Source organism: Elaeis guineensis, chromosome 7 (assembly GCF_000442705.2).
Source record: "Elaeis guineensis isolate ETL-2024a chromosome 7, EG11, whole genome shotgun sequence".
Taxonomy (NCBI): domain Eukaryota; kingdom Viridiplantae; phylum Streptophyta; class Magnoliopsida; order Arecales; family Arecaceae; genus Elaeis; species Elaeis guineensis.
Genome location: NC_025999.2, coordinates 85138349 through 85160921, shown reverse-complemented (window position 1 = coordinate 85160921; position 22573 = coordinate 85138349). Strand labels below are relative to the sequence as shown.

Genomic DNA, 22573 nt, shown 5'->3' with positions numbered 1-22573 from the left:
ATTATTTTTATTTTGTGGTTGTAGCTATGTATTTGATTAAGAACTGTCTCTTTACCAATCTGTTTATTAGTATTATGTTTTAGTTCATCTTCATGCTCAGTGATATTTATGGTCTCTTTGGTTGCTAGATGTTAGATAAATATGATTTGATAAACATGCTTTATTAAGTTTTAATAATTGTTAGTTTTGGTGAGATGCCAAGTGGGGCATTAGGTAAATATGAAGTATATATTTGATTTCATGGCAAACATTGGAAGAATCATATTTTCAAGAAAGTGATTCTTATGAATTGACATCCTATATGAAAAAATCAAATTAAAAAATTAAAAAATAGCTCCTTAGATTTTATGTGATCATGCTTGATTATTTAGGGTTATAAAAAATATTATAAATAAATTTTTTCTTAAGTATTTGTAGTAGTGGATTTGTTTAATATATGAATGATGATTTCATGCTAAGCATGCTGAACTTACTTTATTTATTATATATGTAGTGAAGTATGATAGAAATTGTCACGACCTTATGCTATATAAGAGTTCAATGGTTAATGAACCATATGATATTGAGTACAATAGACGGCCATCAAAGGACATTAAAATTAAATATGGAATGAAATTTGAGAAGTTAAAAGATAAGTTATATAAAGTCTTTCGTGTAAATAGAAGAAAGAATAAAATAATGATAATATATAGACATCTATAAGTTGTGCAATTAAAGTATAAACATGTTTTGATTATCAAAAATGAGGATATCGAGATAATCTTTTCAATTGTCAGTTCATATTTATATTTATCCGATGCAGAGTTGTATCTAGATATGCCACCAATTGAAAATACTAGATTTGTTTTTGATCAGGATAATTATGAAACAATTGATCGGGACATAGGAATGACAACTTAAGACAGTGAATAGATTATTTCCTCAAGTCCATACGTGGTAGATAATGTCCTAGTAAATACTAGTTCGAGACATACAGAGGATCAATTCCCTATAGTGGGTAATGATATGTCATAGACTATTATCAGATAAGTTTTAATTTACACAATTACTAATGATACAATTCATATAAATAATCGACTTTTTCAAAAAATGATGTACCAAGCAAAGATGACATAGAAGATGATACTCAGCAAGTCACTATATTATATGTTATGGAGTGCCCATGTGACTAGGAATTTTATATGATATAGGAGTCCCAAATTTTTCAATATTTGAAGCTTCTTTTAGAAAATTTAGAATGGTTGATTGGGCAACTAGTAATGTGTTAATGTCTTCAGCCTTACAGACACAATGTAGTACATGGGAAAGAGGTGAAGACTTATGCAAAGGCCTCCATTATATGGAAAGATGAAACTACAAACTGTAATAAAATAATATTTAATTAACGATGTCCTGAATTTAAGGTTGTTGAATCAGAGCTAAAGCTTTAGATTATTAAATATAAAAATATGGAGTCGGAATGCAATTAGATGCTTCGAGTGATTAAGCATAATGATTATTTTAAAATCACACGATATATTGGTTCGCATATATGTATATCCGCCATGCTTTCTTAGGATCATTTTGGACTAGACTCCAACTACATCAATGAAATATGGGATTTGTAAAAGAAGTATCCATAATTACTGCCGCCGATATTGGTGTAGTTCTAAAGAATAGATTTAACTATACATCCAGATATAGAAAGTTATGAGAGGTGAAGTAAAAAACAATGATCATGGCATATGAAAATTGAGATAAGTCATATGACTTATTGTTGAAGTGGCTGCATGCTGTAGAGAAATTTAATTTATACTCTTAAGTGAAATTCATCAACATTCTTATCGGTCACCTAGCATATGCTGTATTTGATCATATTTTTTACACCTTTACACCATCGATTGAAGGTTTTAAATACTGTCGATCTGTAATTTGTATTGATGCTATATTTTTGTATGAAAAATATTGGAAGAAGATGATGATTGCAACTATTGTAGATGAAAATAATTAATTTTTTCACTTACATTTGCTATCGTAGATGAAGAATCTACTGATATATGGGGCTGGTTCTTAACTTATCTGAGATGTTTTTTTATCTCATGTCAGAATATCTATCTAATTTTAGATTGAGATGTAGATATATTATCCATCGTGAAAAATGAACATCTTGATTGGCAACCATCCAATATATATCATATATATTGCTTACACAAACAATTTGAACACAAAGTTTCGAAACTCTAAAATTGAGAAATTCGATAAAAAGAACCAGCATGCAAACACAAGTCAAGAAGTTCAATAAGTATACGAGAAAAATTGAAAAAATGAATTAGGAAGCTATTCAGTAGTTAAATGAAATTTTCGTGGAGAAACAGTCACTTCCACATGATAGTAACTGATGATTTGAAATTATGATTGCTAATTTATGTAAATATTTTAATGTAGTACTTAAAAATATGTTTTTTCTGTCAGTAATTTTGTTGGTGCACTAATATTTTTTTGATTTGTATCATATTTTGATGATCGATATGCTCAAATAAAAAATAAATTAAATAAAAATAAAAGATTTATTTTTTTATTATAGCTTATGTAATCATGAATCAATCAAAAGCTACATCTATAATATTAAAAAAATTTAATAAAATAAGTAGTGTGCTTCAAATACAAATGATATCGCGTGGACGTTATATGAATAAAGACGATGATATTCAGATGAACAATGATGTAATTTTTTTTAATAATTATATTATTATATATAATAAATAAATAAATTTAATTTTTAATAAAAAAAAGAGAACGATAGTTTATGGTTGGGATAGTTTATAATAAAAAAAATTTCACGAACGAAAAAAAGTTTTCGATAAAAAGGGCGCCTCGTAGGTTCAGCCCATGGTTCCGTCTTGCGTGATAGTGAAATACATGCATGGTGTCTTATGCAACCCAAGTAATCGTAGATCCGTAAATAATTTTGATTTAACAGTATTTTAAAAATTAATTTTTAAAAATTAATATTTTTTAAAAGAACCCTGGGATGCAGTGTACTCGTGGATGACGTCCATCATATGATGGATTGCCTGTACACGAGTACCGACTACATGGTGTAGTCATGCATGTTATCTGATGGCCATTCACGTAAGTTGGATTCTTATATAAAATTTTAAATCTGACCTTTTTTTTTTTTTTGTCTGTGGTTGGTGGGCGCAGGTCTCTTTCGATTAGCAGGTTAGGGGGAGGTTCCGATTACAATTTACAGGCGAACCCGATCCGCGGCCCGCCGTTCCCTTTCCCAATCCCGTTTGGTCAGCAGTCGTCTTCGAAGTCTTCGAGTGTTCAAGGCCGGCTAGGGTTCGTTCCCGCTTCCACGCTCCTCCCCTCCTCCCAAGCGGCAATCAGCGAGACAAGCATCCAAGCGCGGTGCCAGGTAGTGGAATCTTGAATCTTGGTCTCCTTTTTCTGTTTGTGTGTCGCTTTTGATGATTTGTGCGCTGGGAGTTGGGCAGATGTGGGGTTTAATCCTTGAGGTAGCGTGAATTTACTGGCTTATTGGGTTTTGACGCTTCCTTTGGTGCGGAAGTGCGGAAAGATTCAATCTTTTGGAGGTTTTTCGAGCGGAGTTTACCGGGTTCTTGGGACGATGAGGTCTCAGATTTTGGAGTAACGTGAGATTTTTTTGGGTGTTCATTTTTTGTTTTTATTTATATTTTTCTTTTGTGTTCCCTGCCTATTATTACATGATTATCTTTTTAAATGTTTGTGCTGAGTAACTTATTTGATTGGGTTTTAGGATTGTTGAGATTAAACCTTACAACAGTAAAAGCCTTGATTCGCAAACTATCAATGTATCTTCTTTTTCTTTTGTATTCTTTTCTTCTTGCACTCACTATCCACTCCGCCTCTGAAGTCGATTTGATATCCGGCTGGCTTCTGGAAAGCAAAAGCCGAGGAGGTCTCGGCGATCGTGCCGGCGAGCCGGAAGGAAGTGAGTGGGCAGAGATCTGTGCGTGGTCGAGATCTTTTCTGAGGCCCTCGTTGGGTTTTCCCGCTTGAGTTTGTGAGGTAAACGCCCGATTCTTGATTTTTCTGCCATCGTTCATGATTTTTGTAGATGATTTTTGACTTTTTTTTCGGTTCGTGTGGGATCTTAGGGAATTTATGCGATTTTTTTTTTTTTTTTTGAATGGAATCGTGGTAGATCCGTGATTTTAGGTTTTTCCTTTTGTTAGTCGTTTCGATTCGATGATGAGAGTTTGCTGCAATTATTAAAGTATGGATTTTCTGTGGGTAGGGTTTGAATTTCGAGTTCTTTTCAGGATTTTTGCTGTCTTTCTTGGCGCGTTTTTTTTTTTTTTTTTTTGTATCAGTCTACCTAAAAATCTAGGTTTCCTCCAACCTGTTGTGAGATCCGGAGGAATGTTGTCCCGTGTTACCGTGTATTATTCGAGGACATAGGAAAACTTTTTTGTTCAATTTCGAGCACTGTTTCACTATTTAATGTGAAATTTCTGTTCTTGTTTTGTTTTTTGGTCATCCTTCTCTTTCTTCATTTGGTGGAAGCGTTAGAGGAAAATCTCATTTTTAATGCTTTTTTTTAATGGATTCCTCTTCTTGAACGAGTTCCTCTCTATATTCTCTACCAATCTTCGGCTTCTGAGATGCCTTTTTGATGCATCTTTTAGTGGATGTCTACTCTATTAGGAAAATCTGCTTCCTTTTACTGAAGGCTGCAAGAGAAGCCGCTCAGTTGTGCTGGCGGGGGGTTTCTCTTTTTCTGGCTGAGTTTCTGAATTTAGTTTTGCAGATATTTTCATCATGAGGACCTGAAAACTGGTTGTCTATTTTTATGAAACTGAAGCCTGTGGTGCACCCTCAAAGCAAGAAATACAAAAAAGTTTGCCTTGATGCTACGTCCATAGTTGTGGAGTTATTTATTCAATTCTAATTAATTCTTCTGTATTAATGGTCTTGTAATCTTCTCATGAAGCTAGGTCACCATATTGTGAAAAAAAGCATATGATTTTACTATGTCTAGACAAATTTATGCTGAAGTTGGTTTGACTGGCTTCATAGGCACATAAAAGAACTGCAGATTTTTCCAGACTTTCATGTTCATAATAAGTTGTGAAGTTCATCACTTTATGTATTGGCATTATATTTACTTTTCATTACTAATAACTATTGTTCTGCAGGGATTGCATCATTTTTGGTGTATCTCAGGTCTTGTCAAGTTTTTCGAATCATAACAAGGCAACAGAATTAGGAGAATAGGTATAATAAGTGTTGCTTCTCACTATTTTTTTTTCTTTTCAGGATGTGATTTAGTTTAATGCCTTAAGAAGTACTTGAGATCTCTAGTATGAGATTATTACTATCTGTGCAGGTTGTCATCCAAACCTTGAAATCTTTGGCATCTCCTATTTGCATAATGTGATGAAGACACACGTCAACAACATAAATAAGGAACATGGAAATAGTGAAACTGAAACTTAGAATAGAAAAGGATATTATGTAACCTAGTGGAATTGCAGAACTGCAACATGTCTGTACTTAACATATGTGCCGGAGCAAACCTAGAAAGCTATGTTCCCAAAGCAGAGAACCCTGAGTATCATCATCTGGACAAGTATGGTAAACCATACAGTATGGGACACTTGGTATGGGTTGATAGGGCAAACCATATGCTAATAAGGTCGGGAACTCATGACTCAGATTTGACTCACCCTCTACTAATCTTTTTTGACTCGACGAGTCAACTGGCAACTCACGAGTCATATATTTCTTATATATAATATACATGCATGCTGCTATAAATCATGAAAATGTATTTGATTGATCTAGATATCTAAACTAATTTGAATTCAATACGCTCAAATCATCTAACAATAATGAAGAGTGTATAGATATCATAGACTCGATAGTGGCAATCACATGAGAAAACAAATTGGAGAATAGCATTACCAAAATGGTCATCTAATGTTCTTAGTTGTCAAAATTAATCATGTCCTAGCCATTTAGTCTTTAAAAAAAAAAAAAAAACTCTAAATTAGCACATAAAACAGAAGCACCAAAATTTTCATGATCTTTTTGCTTATTACTTGTGATTAACTAGTTTTTCATGCACATTATCATTGGCGAAGGAATATGTTCTTGCTTTTGCATCCCGTTCTTGACCCTTAACTCCCACAAACTCTAACGATGGCTTGGTCCAAGTCAGCAACAGATAGGCATAACTCAGCAACAACCAGTCAAGTTGAGGTCTTAAATAAACACAAAAAAAAAAAAGAAAAAAAAGACATGACTTGGTGATTTTTTTTTCCTTCACTGATACAACCAAGTAATGAAACACTTGGCAAGACTAGTGGGGTCTTGCTCATGTTTTAATACTACCCAAGTTATCTAGACTTTTGACTCAGTCCCCTTAGTTTTTTACTTGACTTAGCTGAGTCATTTGAGTTTCGTCCCAAGTTTTCCAACCTTGGCCCCTAACAGTGAATGGTCTACCTCCATTTTTGTGCTCTTTCAAATAGTGCCAAATCTCCCCACCACTTGCATCATCTTCTGAAATGGTGCCAGATTTCTCCTATCACCTCCACCCCATAATAACAGTCCATGCTTGCCCATCTGAAAAAAAAAAAAAAAACACACCTTAAAGGATTCTTTGGTTGACAAGGTTTACTAAGACATGATTGACGTAATCTCAACTTAATGAGTCTAAAAATAGTTGTTTAGTTGTTTTTCGTGGAAGCTGTTTACTGAAACTGACAAGTCATGAAACTTGTAAAATAAGTATTATGAAAAACTTGCCATCCTTTATTTTTAATAAAACATGACCATCCAATGCTTTGATTGGCCGCTCTGATGACCTTCCAATGCTCCTATCTTGGCTTGTTCATTTTGCTCTTCAAACCCTCACCCCCCCTCTCTCTCACAATCACTTTCATTTTAGCTCTCTAGATTTCCTCATTCAAAATCCTAAACTCTAAGACCCCTCCTCCTCCGATTAGCATTGGCCTTCCTTCAAACTCTTACTCCTTGACCCCCACACTGATTCTGACCTTGATGTTAGAAGTTGATCACGAGATCATGATGTCCCTAGTGCTAACCCACCCCGTTCACCCCTAGTCAATGCATTGCAACCCCAGACATGGATATCCCCTAATGTTGTGAATCAATGGATGATTAGTAATCGGTGCTCGGATCAATGTATTTTCCTTTTTCTTTTGTTGGATTTATGCGTATCTTGCTTGTAGAATATAATTCTTTTGTAGTTATGTGATAAAAATTATTTTTTAGGGCTATGTTTCTAATATATATATAAATACTTAGTTCTATTGTAGCAGGATTTGTTTGCAATTTTGAATACACATCTAGTCCATGTTCAGTTCATTATATTAGTCTAAATAGATTCAAAAAATTTACATAGTACAATTAGGTAATGTTTTTGGACAAACATTTAAGGTATTGCAGATTTGTACTAGGCAACAAATCCACCAATGGGTCATTTTACCGGTTAGTGTACTTATCTTGCTTCCAATATAAATCAGAAGGTCTTGAAAATTAAAGCATCACCAGATTGTGCCACTTGACTCACATCCAAGCATGCAAAAAGTAATAAGCTTTTCAAATATACTGATCAGTTAAATTTCCTGCTAGCACGGTCTTGGTGTTTGTCATTGTTCAGATAGATGCCAGTGGAAAGGGATTTGGGTTGTAATCGTTGGAAATTCTCTTGTATGGTTTGGTGATATTGAACAGGATTATAATTCTATTAAATTATGGTGATCAATGCCTGAATATTGTGTGGCTAGTTTGGACTTTGCATTTTTCCATGCAAAAATTTTTTGTTCCTTTCTTGTTCATATCTTAATGAAATCATCATGGAGAGATGTTTATCCTTTTGGGAGTATCAGTAAGTTTTTGTAAATTGCAACAAATTACATCTTTTTCTGTATCTCATCATAGTTGGTCTTCTTTTCAGTATTCATTTTATTTTCTTTTACTAATTCCTGAAGTATCTGCTGCGAATCATGATTAGTTAATTATGTTCTCGGTCCAGATGATGACATTAAGGATTTTCTGTTCTGGGAACATAGCTTTCAAGGTTTTCTCGAGCACACATGTTAAGTACATACATGTTGCAGTTTTTTGCCATTCCCTCATGTTTCATATTGTACTTACAGTTTTCTGTTCCAAGTTTCAGTTTCACTGTTACCATGTTTCTTATTTGTCTTGTTGATGTGTGTCTTAGTTGCATCAAGGCATTGATTCTTTAACCTCCATTAATCATGTGTAATTCTTTTAGTTGTCTTACTATGCTCAGATTGTACCAGTTTTGAGCAAAAGTTGCTTATCTCGCATTGGATTTGAGAGGCCTTGCCTACCAGTTGGAATATTTAACAAAGGGATAACGTGCAGCTATTGCCATTCTGTTCCAGTTATGGCTGGTGACATTCCCACAAACATTTCAAATGGTAATACACAACACGATCCTAAAAGGACTTTTCAGGTTGTTGTTGCTGCCACTCGAAATATGGGTATTGGGAAGGATGGGAAGTTGCCATGGAAGCTGCCATCCGACCTTAAATTTTTTAAGGAGGTTACTATGACTGCATCAGATTCTGTAAAAAAGAATGCTGTGATAATGGGTAGGAAAACATGGGAAAGCATTCCCCTTCAGAATAGGCCTCTGCCTGGTCGGTTGAACGTTGTGCTGACACGCTCTGGGAGTTTTGATATTGCAACAGCTGAGAATGTTGTTATCTGTGGAAGCATGAATTCTGCCTTAAAGCTGCTAGCAGCAACCCCTTATTGTCTGTCAATTGAGAAAGTGTTTGTTATAGGTGGTGGCCAGGTATTAAGGTGAGTTTTAATTAACCCATTTAAGCATTTACTGCATCTTTGCTGTTCAGAAATTTTACAATATTAATTGCAGGGAATCTCTTAATGCACTTGAATGCGAAGCCATTCATCTCACAGACATAGAAACAAACATTGAATGTGACACTTTCATCCCTCCAATTGATTTTTCGGTATTTCAACCATGGTATTCATCCTTCCCATCGGTAGAGAACAATATCAGGTATTCTTTTGTGACATATGTTCGTGTGCGAAATTCAGCTGCAGAGCTTCATACTCTGTGTGATGAGGAAAAACCGGATGTTAAATTATACTTGAATAAGTTTGAGGTTGAAAAGTTCTTATTTCTTCCTAAAATGATCCATGAAAGACATGGGGAATATATGTATCTTAGACTTGTTCAAGATATCATAGCAAATGGTGCCCAAAAGAATGATAGGACAGGGACTGGAACACTGTCAAAATTTGGTTGTCAGGTATGCCTGTTCTTCTGGTAAATGCTTGTCTACTTTTCTTGCCAATAAATTTGTTTCATTAAAAAAAAAAAACACAAGCATCTTAAAATTTTGTCTGCCTGCACTACAGATGCAGTTTAATTTGCGAAGATCTTTTCCGCTGCTTACAACCAAGGTACTACCTGTTAGCTTGTTTGAATCTTAATGTTTGTGTCTGTAGTCGCTAGAGTTTATAATCACAAAGCCGAGGTCTGGAATTAGTTCAGCAAGTACACAGGTTGCAATGGCTGAAAATATTACTTTGGAATTTGGAAAAAATTGAGGATGGCAGTTGAATGGAGAGACAATGACATTAGAAACAACTTAATAAAAAAAATATTTTGAACATGCTCAGATGCTTCTTGGTTGTTTACATTAGTTGGTGAATTATTTGTAAATTTGCCAGAAATATAGGGTGTTCGTTTTGCTTTTGTAATTTTACAAATCTTTGAAAAGAGTTTTGCTTTATCTTTTTATGGAAAATTAGGTGTTTCTGCATACAATTCTTTTGTCTACTCACAATGGAGCCCACAAACCCCACCATATGCGCCTGCATGCGTGCAAAAAAAAAAAGAAAGCTTGATTCAGATTTAGTTGTTGTCAATCATGATTTTATTTTCTGGATGCTATAATTTACTTACAATCTTATGATTAGTAATTACACCCTACAAATTATGGAGAGGATACCTACTGTCTCCTAAGGGTCAACATGACATGGACGTACATTTTCTTGCATTTTCTAGTGCCACAGAATATCAGTATATGGTTGCTTTTGCAGAAAGTATTTTGGCGAGGTGTTGTTGAGGAACTCTTGTGGTTCATCAGTGGTTCAACAGATGCAAAGGTGGGTAACATATTAATTGTAATTTGTATATCAGCTGTAATGTATATCTCCACCACTACCACCACCATCAAATTATCCTATCCTCTTTGCTATTGATTACTGAAATGTTTCTGTGATCTAGATTAGCTCATGAATCTATTTATCAAATTCAATGCTCTTATACTCTTGTATATTCAAATGTTTGTATAATCTAGATTAGCTTATGAATCATTTCTATTTATCGAATTTCCTGAGTTGTATTGTCTAAGACTTGTTTCAAGTGCTGGTTTCTATTTGCCAGTCTTTAGTTTCGTGTTTTTATTGGTTAAGGAAGAAATGATATGTAATGTGCATAAATCAGGTTATTTGCAATAACTCCGCTGGAAAGGGGAAAAAAAATCTGTTATCGTAATGCATAGAAATCAGTCATGCACGACTTGACTAGTTTTGGTGAAATGCTGATGGATGTTGAAGCTTAAGTAAAGGTAGTTTTGAATTCTTGAAATGATGCAAAAATGTTGGGAACTTATATGATTAATATAATCTTAAATCTTCTCATGGGTGATATTAGAAGAAAATGCACCAAAATGGTCTTTTCTGGTTATGCTATCCTGGCAGCTTCTTGATGTCAAGATGCCAATGAAAAGCTACTCTATGTTAATGAGGCCTGTTATATAATCTGCACAGCATTTGCAACATGTTGCTGTAAATGTTCTGATGATGTCATGTGTTTGGATATGTTTTCAGGTACATTATACTAATGGCAATTAAATAGCAAGTTTAAATAGATTTTATGTAATTTATCATCGGCACTTCATGACTACATTGCACTCATCAGAGCTTAAAAGCCTTTAGGGGGCAAGTTCAGTTATGTGTGAACCATAGTTCAACCCAACCTTGCAGTTGGTTAGATGGCAGCCTAGTCTGACGTATCGCAGTCTGGAACACCAACATGTGAAGTTGATCTGAAACTATCAATTCAACTGTAGGATCTGAAACAAAGGAATTTACTAACTAACAAGTCAAAATAACATAGTAAATGTTTAAGGATTTAAGTTCAGTTGGAGACAGTTCAGGCATGAAGCGATCATTTCTTGTTTCTAAGTGGTGGATGGTTGATTTGAGAATTTGAGATTGAAGTTTATAGGGTTTGTTGAAGTATGTATTGCTCACACACTATTGCATGTCTCTGATAACTTTTGAAACCTAAACATATGCTGTGTTTGATATATATGTTGACATTAATCTAATGTGATGTGCTGTGGTGGGATTAGGTTGGGTCTTGTCACTTAAGGTGTCAACCTGAACATGAGCTGGAGTGGTTTGGTCTGGATGTAGTTTTCTTGAATCCAACCGGGTGCTCCTCTCTTTTCAAGATGGCCAAGATTGGCAAGTTGGGCTAGGTACTTTTGGGGGATTGCTACTCCAGTTTTCTTAATTTGAGTTGGATAATGAATAGGGAGTCTTGCTATTAGCGAGCTATCTTAATATATATTCGACAATTATGTGGAAGCATTTACTAGATTTTTTTCAAGATCTATGTTCTGTATAAGGCCATCCACAACTTAGGTTGCTGCTGATAGACTAATTGCTTGATGAATTTATATGGTGCAGTCGGGTGCACACTAACATCATTTTGTATCCCATTCTGGAATAGAAGTTTATGTTGCTAGTTTTGTCTTTGTTTTAACACATTCTAGCAGACAAATCTCTTTTTAACTGTGAGCTGCTGCATAGTGGCCATATACATCTTGAGCACTGAACCATTCTTTTAGTTGTTTTGTTTGGCTGCAATTCTGTGACAAATATTTCTATCTCTTTAACAGGTTTTACAGGAAAAGGGTATACATATCTGGGATGGCAATGCATCAAGAGAGTACCTTGATAGGCATGCATCTTGCTTTCAATTTATCTTCCTTACTATAAATTTGATATTTTGATTACCATCAAATCTTGCTATCTGATGTTATTGAATTTCTTTTTCCAGTGTTGGCTTATCATGTAGAGAAGAAGGCGACTTAGGACCAATATATGGGTTTCAATGGAGACACTTTGGTGCTGAGTATGATATAATTTTCGAAACCTGTCCAACTATCTCTGCTAAGTTGGTGAACTTCTAACCTAGAATCACGTATTTTGCAGGTATACCGACGTGCATGCTGATTACACTGGGAAAGGATTTGATCAGCTACTGGATATAATTGACAAAATAAAGAATAATCCAGATGATCGTCGCATCATTCTTTCAGCTTGGAATCCTTCGGATCTCAAGAAAATGGCCCTTCCTCCTTGCCACATGTTTGCACAAGTTAGTGATCATGCAGAAATTTTAAATATGTTAACCTGGTATTTGCACCACTGTATGTTTTAGGTGTTGAATTTGTTATTCAGTAATCATTTTCAGGCGTTGTATGCTTATGTCTTTTTTTTAAGCATAGTTTACTGTTAACTTAGTCCTGGAAACTTTTAGACCTGATCTTTCAAAAAGTAAGGACAAGCACAACCCATTGGGAGCAACATGGTCAGAAATGAGCCATTGATATTTCTATATTTCATAGCCTTGACATTACTGCCACATCCTGTTCTTGTGTGCGAAGCAATGCAAGATTAACATTGAGATGTTCTTAGAAGACAATTAATAACTACTCTTTTTAGCACGTGGAATGCTAGCAAATGCATTAGGACAATTAACTCTACCAGTTGTTTGGACTGCTATGCAACATTTAGAAACTATTGACTAGAAATTTTTATTCCCGGACCATGATTTTTGCGGCTATTTATTTTTTTAATTCCTGGCCCTGTGTAGAAGGTGTGTATATATTGTATATTATGGACTAATTGATAAATGGAATTTGGGCAAGAATTTACAGTTACATGGCAGTCAAAACGGGGGACAGAGTTCCATTCAGCCAAAAGCATCCATATTTTGTTTTGGTCCTTTCATCTGAGGATCCTTATCTGCTCCCAATTGCAGTAAAATGCCAATTTAGCACATTATGAACATTAAGGTTTTCACCTTTAGCATAATCAATAGTTCATCTATTATTACTGCTTGATAGTGTGCTTGTTTAGGTTATTCATTGGTTGGAAGCCTGTGTGTGTGTGGGGTGGGGTGGGTGGGATGATTTTAGAGACCTTAGAAGCTATGTGAGAATGATATTTGAAAACATTTTCTTGGTGTGGGATGACTTCGGTCACGTGTAATATATATTTATTTATTTTTCTTTATTTAGATTTCAATCATACTTTTCCAGTGCATGCTCCTCTCTGTTTCTATCAATAAAAGTTGTTGCTACTCCCCAGTTTTATGTGGAGAATGGCGAGCTATCATGCCAAATGTACCAACGGTCTGCAGACATGGGTCTTGGTGTGCCATTTAACATTGCGTCGTATTCACTTTTGACATGCATGATTGCTCAAGTTTGCGGTATGTTATCTTTGTTTTCACAGAATTTGTTGAACTGTTTTATACTTAAGAAACTGGTAACTTTAACTATTCATGAGCTGCCTGGGTATGATTATACTTTGATGCCAGCAAGTCAATACATCTGAATATGATTGCTAAAACTAGCTATTCTAACATTGTGCATGATCTACATGTTAGGAAATTGTAGTTATTGGAGTGCAATAAACATTTTAAGAAGAGTTTATAGATGCTAGTATTTGATATTTTGGGAGGTTCTTTGGGAGTTAAATGTGCTGAGATGTATATGATTCGCAAATAATGCATTGTTGATAGATAGAAATGAACATGAACTGAGGCCCTAGACAAAATTGATGGTCAGGAGATTCTAGTCATGATTATTTTTTTTTGCCTTGGATTTACTGTACAAAATAATAGGGCTAATACTTATAGAATAATAGTGAACAGATGAAATCGAGAGGTTGTCCTAGGTGTTATTGACTGTGTACCTTGGTGACTTAAGGGAATGCTTTAAAATAAGGCCCAAAGTATTGTATGGTTTGGAATCTTAGGCTACAAAAAGAACATGTAGTAATGCTCTCGGTTGGAGCTCTTACAGAAAACAAAGATCTGGGAATATCTTAAATTAACATTTTGATGAAATTTTCAGCAATAAGAAACACAAACATGCTTTTGAGGCAATAAACCATCCCCAGGTCAATGAAGATCCAACAACACCACCGCCCCGTGCCCCCAAAATAGAACAAACTTAGAATCCTATACAGTGATTATGCCTCTTGTTCAATATAATGGACACAACATACAGAAAAAATAGAATTCACTGGGGGTCAATTAATAAACAGAAAGGGGATGGTTGAAGTGGCAATTGACCCCCCCTCCTCTTTTCCACTTCCCCTTTTGCTTTTTTTCCCTCTCTTTTCTTCTTCTTCTCCCTTTGTTTCTCTGCTCTTCTTTTCCTTTTTCTTTGTTTTTGCTCTTTAGCTTTAGTCTTCTGAATGATTTAGTTATCCGTTTGTCATTTGATAAACCCTGCTTTCAGTTATTAGCTTGACATTATTTGTTGAACTGTGATACTTTTCCTAGTTTGTGTGTCTATATTGGCCTTGACAGGGTTTGTATTTTCTGCTTGGCAATATGATTATTTTGTGAAATCCTAGTGGAAGAGAATATTGGCGTGAAGAAAACAAAGGAAATTCAAATTGGAGTTCATTGACAAATCAGAAGTCAATAATGGTTGACTACAAATGATCAAGATACTGTCTCGCTTTCTAGAGAATGCTTCTATGACTTTTTCCAAATGCCTACCTAACTATATGGAATGTCAAGCTCCATTCTTTTGTAGCTCTGTCACACAGCAGTTGTGAGCTCCAAGCTAATAACCAAGGTTGTATGTCTTGAGACACCAATTCATAACCCTGCCAAAACTAGAAGCCTGCCACAATGTCCAGATGAAGGAAAGAAGCACATGATCCATTCTCCCATCTTTGTCTGAAAAAGTGGATTTTTGTTCAAATTTGATGCCCTCCTTCCGAGGTTATCTTCTCAGAGGATTCTAGATGACCAGCCAAATCAAGGCTTGGAGCTTGCAGGAAGCCTTAATGTTCCATCTGTAATTTGCTTCCTCTAGCATTTAGGATCCTTACCATACCTATCTAAAGAAGCCAATTTAATCATAGATAGAAATGTGATGTTATGGAGTTGTCTTTGGAAGGTTGAAGGATGCTTAAAGGTGTTTACTTGCACGTTCAGTTATCTAGCTCTTGGTATGAAGTCTGTTCCTTGGTGCATATGCCACCTTATATTTAGCTGTTGTATCTATCATCTACTTCTATCAGTATTTTTTTAATTATTTCTATTTTGGGATTTGGTGGGCAGGTTGGGTCTTGGGGGGACAATTTACAGAATAAGTTGGGCTGATGAAAAATGTCCTTGGCTCTTTCTTTTTTCTACCTGTGCAAATTAGGTTATAGGGTCCAACTGGCATGCATAATTCATATAGAACCACGGATATACTCTGTTGTAGTTATTTGAAGCCGTTTGCATAAAAAATAGTACTGATGAGATTGCTACATATTGATGATCCTTTTCCTTTTATTTTGTCTAGATACATTTGTTGGTCTCCTTAGACGGACCAGTGCTTTTTGTTATTATCTTGCTTCGTCGCTTCTTTCTGTTTGCAGATCTTTTGCCTGGGGATTTTATCCATGTTATAGGAGATGCTCATGTTTATAGAACTCATGTGAGGCCTTTAGAAGAGCAGTTTCAAAAGCAACCAAAACCATCCCGGTGAGCAATGCTGTGTAAATTATTCTAATAATAGAGTAAAGTAGAATAAAAGAAGAATTGATTGTCTGAAGTTAATTGTAGCCTTCCAGTTATTTGATTTTATATAGCCACTTAATTTTTCTTTCATCAAACACAGATTCTGAAGGTCAACCCTTTGAAGAAGGATATAGATTCCTTTGTTGCATCTGACTTCGAGCTTGTTGGGTATGACCCGCACTACAAGATAGAAATGAAAATGGCAATATAACACCTTCAGCTTTGGAGAGGAGAACTTAGTCTTAGTGTTCTGCATCATGTGGTCTGAAGCATAGGTTATAGAGGTAACTACACTTTCACGGCCTTCTTTGTTTAGCGAGTTACCTAAATACTGTCAGTTAATCAAAAGTCAGTTATAAACTCTATATTATGGACTGAATCGTATAATTAGTGAATCCAATACAAGCGGGCAAGCTCAGGAGAGGGTTTTTTTTAACTTGCTTGGAGTGAGAAATGGCTTGACAGCCAGATGACATATCCACGTACGATATCGCAAGCTTTGGCTTCTGACCAAAGTCTTGGGGCAGTAGGCTCGACCTAAATAAAATTTTTCATTGCATCAAAATAAAGACTTATCTTGGTAAGAGGCATCATTTCCCAGGAGGATATTACGATTGACATGATTCATACAAGGTAGAAATAAATTTTTTTTTTTATAAAATAATTTTTTATATCATGCTTTGCCCCCACTTGTATCAGGTACAGCTGCATGCCTATTTGTGGAGTGGCCCTTAAAATAATACTCGAGGTCTTTACTCCATCGGCACATATATTTGTAGAAAGTGATCGTCTACTAAGAGGTGAATGAAATTATTCTCTTTGTTTTGATTTCTGGACCCTGACATTTTATGGATGGAACTCTGGCCTTTTTTTTTTCAATTTGAGCCTATCTGTGAGTTCCGATGTCCCAGGGAACAAGAACGTGTCTATGTGCCCATCTGATCTTGTCTAGTGCCTTCACTCATGCACTTTGTGTCAAACAGGGTTAAATGTTTGTGAACATCTCTTATATTTTCCTTGTTTAACGTCTAGTGAGCTTCCATGTTATTGAGTCTGCCAATCGAAGACGTGGTGGTTGGTAGCATGGGAGGTGATGTTGGGTGGTACGATTGTGCACTTATCGATGATAGCTGGCATTACTGTTTGGCGTCCTCTTCTGTGGGGCCGTTAGCTCCGAAACGGTATTACAAGTTATCTTGGTCTGATTAGGTATTACCAGAGTAGCTAGCGTAACTTGTAGCTCTGTAGATGGCGGGAATAGGGGGTGGCATCTCCATGAAGGTTTTTTTTTTTTTTTTGATGAAAAAAAAAAAGGAGGATGATCCATCCAGCAATTTATTATAAAATAGATTTATTTCTTACAAATGGGCTTCATTTTTGGCTCCAATATTGATGATGAGGGCTCGTCAGTGTTTGGCAAAATTATTGGTCCAAAATGTTGCATTGATACAGAGTCAGCTTCATGAAGTTTTACTTCACAAATAAAAACGAAACGAGTTTCAGCCCAATGTGGGCTTGTAGACCTGTGGGAAGAAAGCATGGAAAGGCTGGTCGGACATTCTAACCTTTCTCGAACAGGCACCAGGCCGATATAAGATTTTGTAAAAAAAAAATATTTCATAAATAGCTTCACAAGAAGGTTGGATTGGTTTTTCTACGGTCCCGCAATATTTACTCTCAAATAAATATAGTGCCAGAAATCACTATCCGCTCGGCGCAGCGAAGAATGGCAATCGGGAAAGGAGCATCGTCGTCCTCGAGACTGGTTGGTGTAAGATTCCAAAAGGGGCGTGATTAGGGTTTGAAGTGTAGATGTAGCTAAAGGTAGTTAGGATGCTGGGCATGGAGGATGTGGCGGCAAGAGATTCAAGAACATGACAGTGATGGTGTGCTCTTGAAGGCACTCAAGTGGTGAGAATAGGGGCAAGAGAGGGAAGTGGTGTTCCTGCAACTTGCAAAATGGCCGACCTCATTAGAGGGAAGGAGGGAATTAGTGGTGACACGGAGGGGCAATGGTAGGGATGGTGATGAATTTGGAGTAGCGCAGATAATACAGTTGGCAAAACATGCGGTGAAGTGAGCGAGAGAGCATAAATGGCTATCAGCCAGGTAGATGCAGAAGAGGATATGTAGGTGGTCATGAGTTTTGCAGGAGGGATTGTAAAGAATTTTGGATGAATTAATGTTCTTGCTATTGTCATTGGCATTGCCAAAGAATCAAGGGAGGCACTTTATTAGACGGCCTTTCACCGAAGGCCCATCACTCAATGATTATGGATAGACACATACTCTATTTTATTAACTATAATAAGATAATAATTAACTTAATAATAATCTAATATATATAGAGGAATACATTTAGATAACATCGATCGAATTTGGACTCAGATTTGACTAGGTCAAAATTAGATAGTGGGACGATAATTCAAGCTATTGAATGTGATATACTATATTAAAATTATTTGCATATAAAAAATTATATGATTTGGAGACATCTAATCTATGCATCAAGTGATCAAAAAATATATTTAATTTAATATATTTAATTATTTAATTTTTGATCACTTGATGCATAGGATATGAGCCCTCAAATCATATGATTTTATGCATGTAAATAATTTTGAGATGATTAATCATATTTAACGGTTTGAATCATCGATGTAAGATCTCTATTATAAAATTTTGATTTTATTAGATTTAAATTCAGATTTGATCGATCTTATTTTAATTTAATTATATATATATATATTATATTTTATATTATATATTTATATTATATATATATATATATATATGTTAAAATGAAGATTTTACGTTGATAGAGTTCGCGAATAACTATTATCCATCCTATGTATCATAGCAGAATTCTGGGCCCTTACCTTCCGGGTATTATGTTTGATGCGGGCTGCATGCTTGAAGATTGGCCGTTACTTTAATTCTTAGCAAGGTAATTGCAAGTAATAGATTTGATCTATTGTTTAATACATACATTAGATGTGGTATAAAAATATGTTGATATGATCAACATGTAGTTCATGCTATATTTATATATTTTAATTTTGATTTAATGCTATGTAATAATCATGTAATAGGATCTTAGATCTAGAGATTCTCTGATTTTAGAAAATAAATTTTGATTTATTTTAGTCTTCCGCTGTATGAACTTGAAAAAGTTTCAAGATCTAACCCTGAAACCCTAGATCTGGTTCCTACAATTGGTATCAGAGCCTAGGTTCTTTATTACATGATTATTTATACATGCTTAGATTATTTCTTAGATTAGATCTAATTTATAATCTGATTATTAAATCTAAAATTAAAATTTTAGATCAATCACGAACTGCAAGGTTGTCCTGCTGTAAGGTTTACCCCTTACAGTGCAAAGGTTGTCCTAGTTTGTGTAGATCTATCTTTAATCATAAATTTGTTAGATATGATCTAGATTAAATTTATGATTTATTAGATTTAAAAGATATTTTAATCTGAAATAAAATCTCTTTGTTAATAATTTTTGTGCAAAAAAATATTTAAAGTTAAAATTATTTCAATTACATGAACCTGTTTAGATTAGATCTTAAGTAGTTTCATATTTATTTCACTTGTATCTTGATTATGAATCAAACATGCAATATGGTTGGTAGAATCATATTGTAAAATTATTTTACAAATATGAAAATTATTTTTTGAAAAATCGAACTCAATCTCAGTTCAAAACTTAATTAAAAATTAAAAAATTATTTGATTAAGTTTAAGATTGTGAATTAACCATCGCTGTGAGTTCACGCCGTTCTCTACAGAGACATGGAGATACATGGCCGTTACCTTCTCGGACCACCTCTATAACGAACTTCTCTGCCATGTCTCTAAATTCCACGAGGCTCCCATCCTTTAGCATCCCGCATAGATTCAGCTGTCAAATCATTTCAAACTTTGAGCCTGCACAGCTCCGAAAGCGAACAATGAAAGATCCAGCGGTCCTTCCTCAGCTTCATGATCTTCCATCACGTCTTAGACTCTCAGTGACGACGCCCTATCGTGCATGGACTTCAAGAATAAATATCTTCCGTAAAGTATTCACTAAAAATAAATATTTTATATATTAATAAAAAAAATGTTATTTTCTGTAATTAATAAAAATAATATTATAGGGGTGGTATATTTTTTAAATAAAAGAAAAAATGTATGGGTTATATGCTAGTTACTTGAAAAAGAAAACTCCAGTAACCTCAATATTAATCAATAGTAAAGGTCCTCGTGGTCCAAAGCGCACGCGAGGCCAGCCAACACCAACTGTTGTTTGTCAAAAGGTGTTTGCTTGGATTTGTTTCTTTGTGATTAACAAATCTTATCTTTCCTGTTTTGTGTTGTTCTCCCTCTCAGATCCAGGATTCATATACTGACGACGGTCGCTCCATTATATTTAGATATTTATTTATTGATGATTGTAATCGAACTAGTGGAGAGCTGAAGAGGTTTCTGTACAGACTTGGCAATGGATCAGATCAGATATAGATCTAAGTCGATCCGAATTCGATCCGATATCTTAATATTTTGATCCAAATCCGATCCGTGTCTAATGGGTCAACATTTTCTTTATCCATACACGATCCGATTGGATAACGAATTATTCAATCGAATATTTATCCCACTTAAATAAAATTTTTTAAATAAAAATAGAAGCAGTGAAAAATAACCTATTATTACTTTTCAGTCCTTGCGATCGTAATCAAATCTAAAGATCATAAGATTCACATTTCATACCACTAATCTACATTTGAACAATAAATATATCTATATATAAAAGATCGAATCGAATTCGGATTGGATAATGGATCGGAGCGGCCACTATCCAATCAATCCGTTCGAGATATAAATTTATCGTATCCGGACCATATCGGATCAAAATTCAATCAATACGTTGATTAATCCGACCTATTAAGATCGAGTTGAATTGAGATCCATCTAGATTGGGTGTAATTGTGGGATTTATTCTGTGCCACCAAAAGATTTTTTTTTTTTTTTTATCGGATCCGGATCACGTGCTCAACCCGGGAACTGAAGAGCCATGTCAGCAGCTTGGTGGTGGTACGGTGGTTCGCGGAGAAGATTTGTGGGAGGGGGCGTCTACAAAGATACATTCACCTGCCTGCATGTGGGACCCATCGGCCCACCTCGCCGAGAACGCCACCGGCATGTCTCACGTGTTCATTCTTCGTAAAGCTCTGGATTTTATGCCAACTTTGAGAGAGTTTCTGTTTCCTGTTCTGCTTGACAACATGTTCATATGTACCCGAGGAGTGGAGAGAGAAGCTAACCAGCAGGCCAGCAATAAATTAACAAGCTAGAGATAATAAAAATCGGAAAAAAAGGTTATTTGCTTCTCTAGAATATCTCCAATTTAACCAAATAAATTTAACAACTACAGATCAAAATAATTATCTGATGCCTTTGCACATGCATATGTACTTTGCTTAATATATGGAACCTTTTATTCAAAATAACAAGAAAAAGAGACTGCTTTGTAAGATTTTGCAACAACTAAGAAGCAGGGAATCGACATATGGAGTAGAAATTTTAACTCCTCTCCAAGTTTTTTGGTTTGTAGATGTAAGGTACATTTGGATGTTAAGAAAATTGTTTGAAAAAAATATTTTTATGGATAAATGTAGTTTCCCGTTTGCTTGTTTCATTAGAAAAGTAGCAAATTCGAAAAAAAATCAATAACTAATTGTGAAAAAGTTTTTTGGTTATCATGAATCCAGATAATCAACAATGATGTGGTGTTCTCAGAAAAAAAGTAAATGCTTAAAAGAAAAGTTTAGAGATAATAATTATGTTTAATCTAGTCGGTTAGCATCAAGCCACGAGCTTGTATTGGAGTAAAATAATTTATTCGTAGAATTTTTAAATGAGATTCTCTGTTGACGTACAATGTTCTCTCATTCCATGTCATGTGAAGAGATTGTTCACGTGCGCAAAGCTGCATGGTTGTTGGACATACATTATGCAGCCAGGCCACTCAGTAACACTTTTTGAGGCCCTCTATCAAAAAAAAACAAAAAACAACGACGACAACCACAACAACATTTTTGAGGCCCCGAGGCAATGCGATCAAATAAATCATTAAAATGATGAAAAAAATGATTTTTTTTTTTTTTTTTTTCATTTAGTAGAAGATGGAGCAAAGCTTATATTGCTGAAATATAGTATAGAGTTTACAGCAGAGTCACATAGCAGAGGACAAACTATCGTAGCAAACAATACAGATAAAATAATCTGTGTCCAGCACTCAGAATAATAACCTTCCCATATACAAACAAGCAAACAACATGCACAGAGGCCCTTTAATAGTTTATTCAGATCCCCATCCATGTAGTTCTGAACTAGCCCAATATATTTTTTGACATACTTACATCATAAGAAAGGCGTTCAGCATCCAAATAGAATCCCCCATCTTCCAATAGAAGTCACCCTGCAATGCCGTCTCGGCCATATGGTCAGCAGCATAATTAGCTTCACAAAAAATATGTGACACTAAAAATTGACGACACCCAGCTCGCCAAATAAGAATATCCTAGATCAACGGGTTATGCAGGTGCTCATTCAAAGAAGAATGATTAATAGCATCTCCCTCAAGCCAAATGTCCGTAGCTTGCATATCAAGAACAGCAATTCGAA

General features: G+C 35.1%; 1 protein-coding gene across 2 annotated transcripts; it reads left to right on the top strand.

Annotated features, from left to right (window-relative positions):
• The first annotated feature begins 5286 nt into the window (after positions 1-5286).
• LOC105048636 (putative bifunctional dihydrofolate reductase-thymidylate synthase) lies at positions 5287-16913 on the top strand. Of its 2 annotated transcripts, XM_073261332.1 has the most exons (13): positions 5376-8095; positions 8297-8835; positions 8909-9308; positions 9418-9462; positions 10105-10170; positions 11976-12037; positions 12137-12211; positions 12292-12457; positions 13453-13576; positions 15754-15859; position 15894; positions 15996-16179; positions 16595-16913. In XM_073261332.1, the coding sequence occupies exons 1-12, from the start codon at positions 8018-8020 to the stop codon at positions 16104-16106; spliced, it is 1773 nt and encodes a 590-aa protein (XP_073117433.1). In that variant the 5' UTR covers positions 5376-8017; the 3' UTR covers positions 16107-16179; positions 16595-16913. The 2 variants fall into 2 exon arrangements, with proteins under 2 accessions (XP_073117432.1, XP_073117433.1); XM_073261331.1 differs by lacking the exon at positions 5376-8095 and adding an exon at positions 5287-5356 and having other exon boundaries at positions 15754-16179.
• The last annotated feature ends 5660 nt before the right edge of the window (positions 16914-22573 follow it).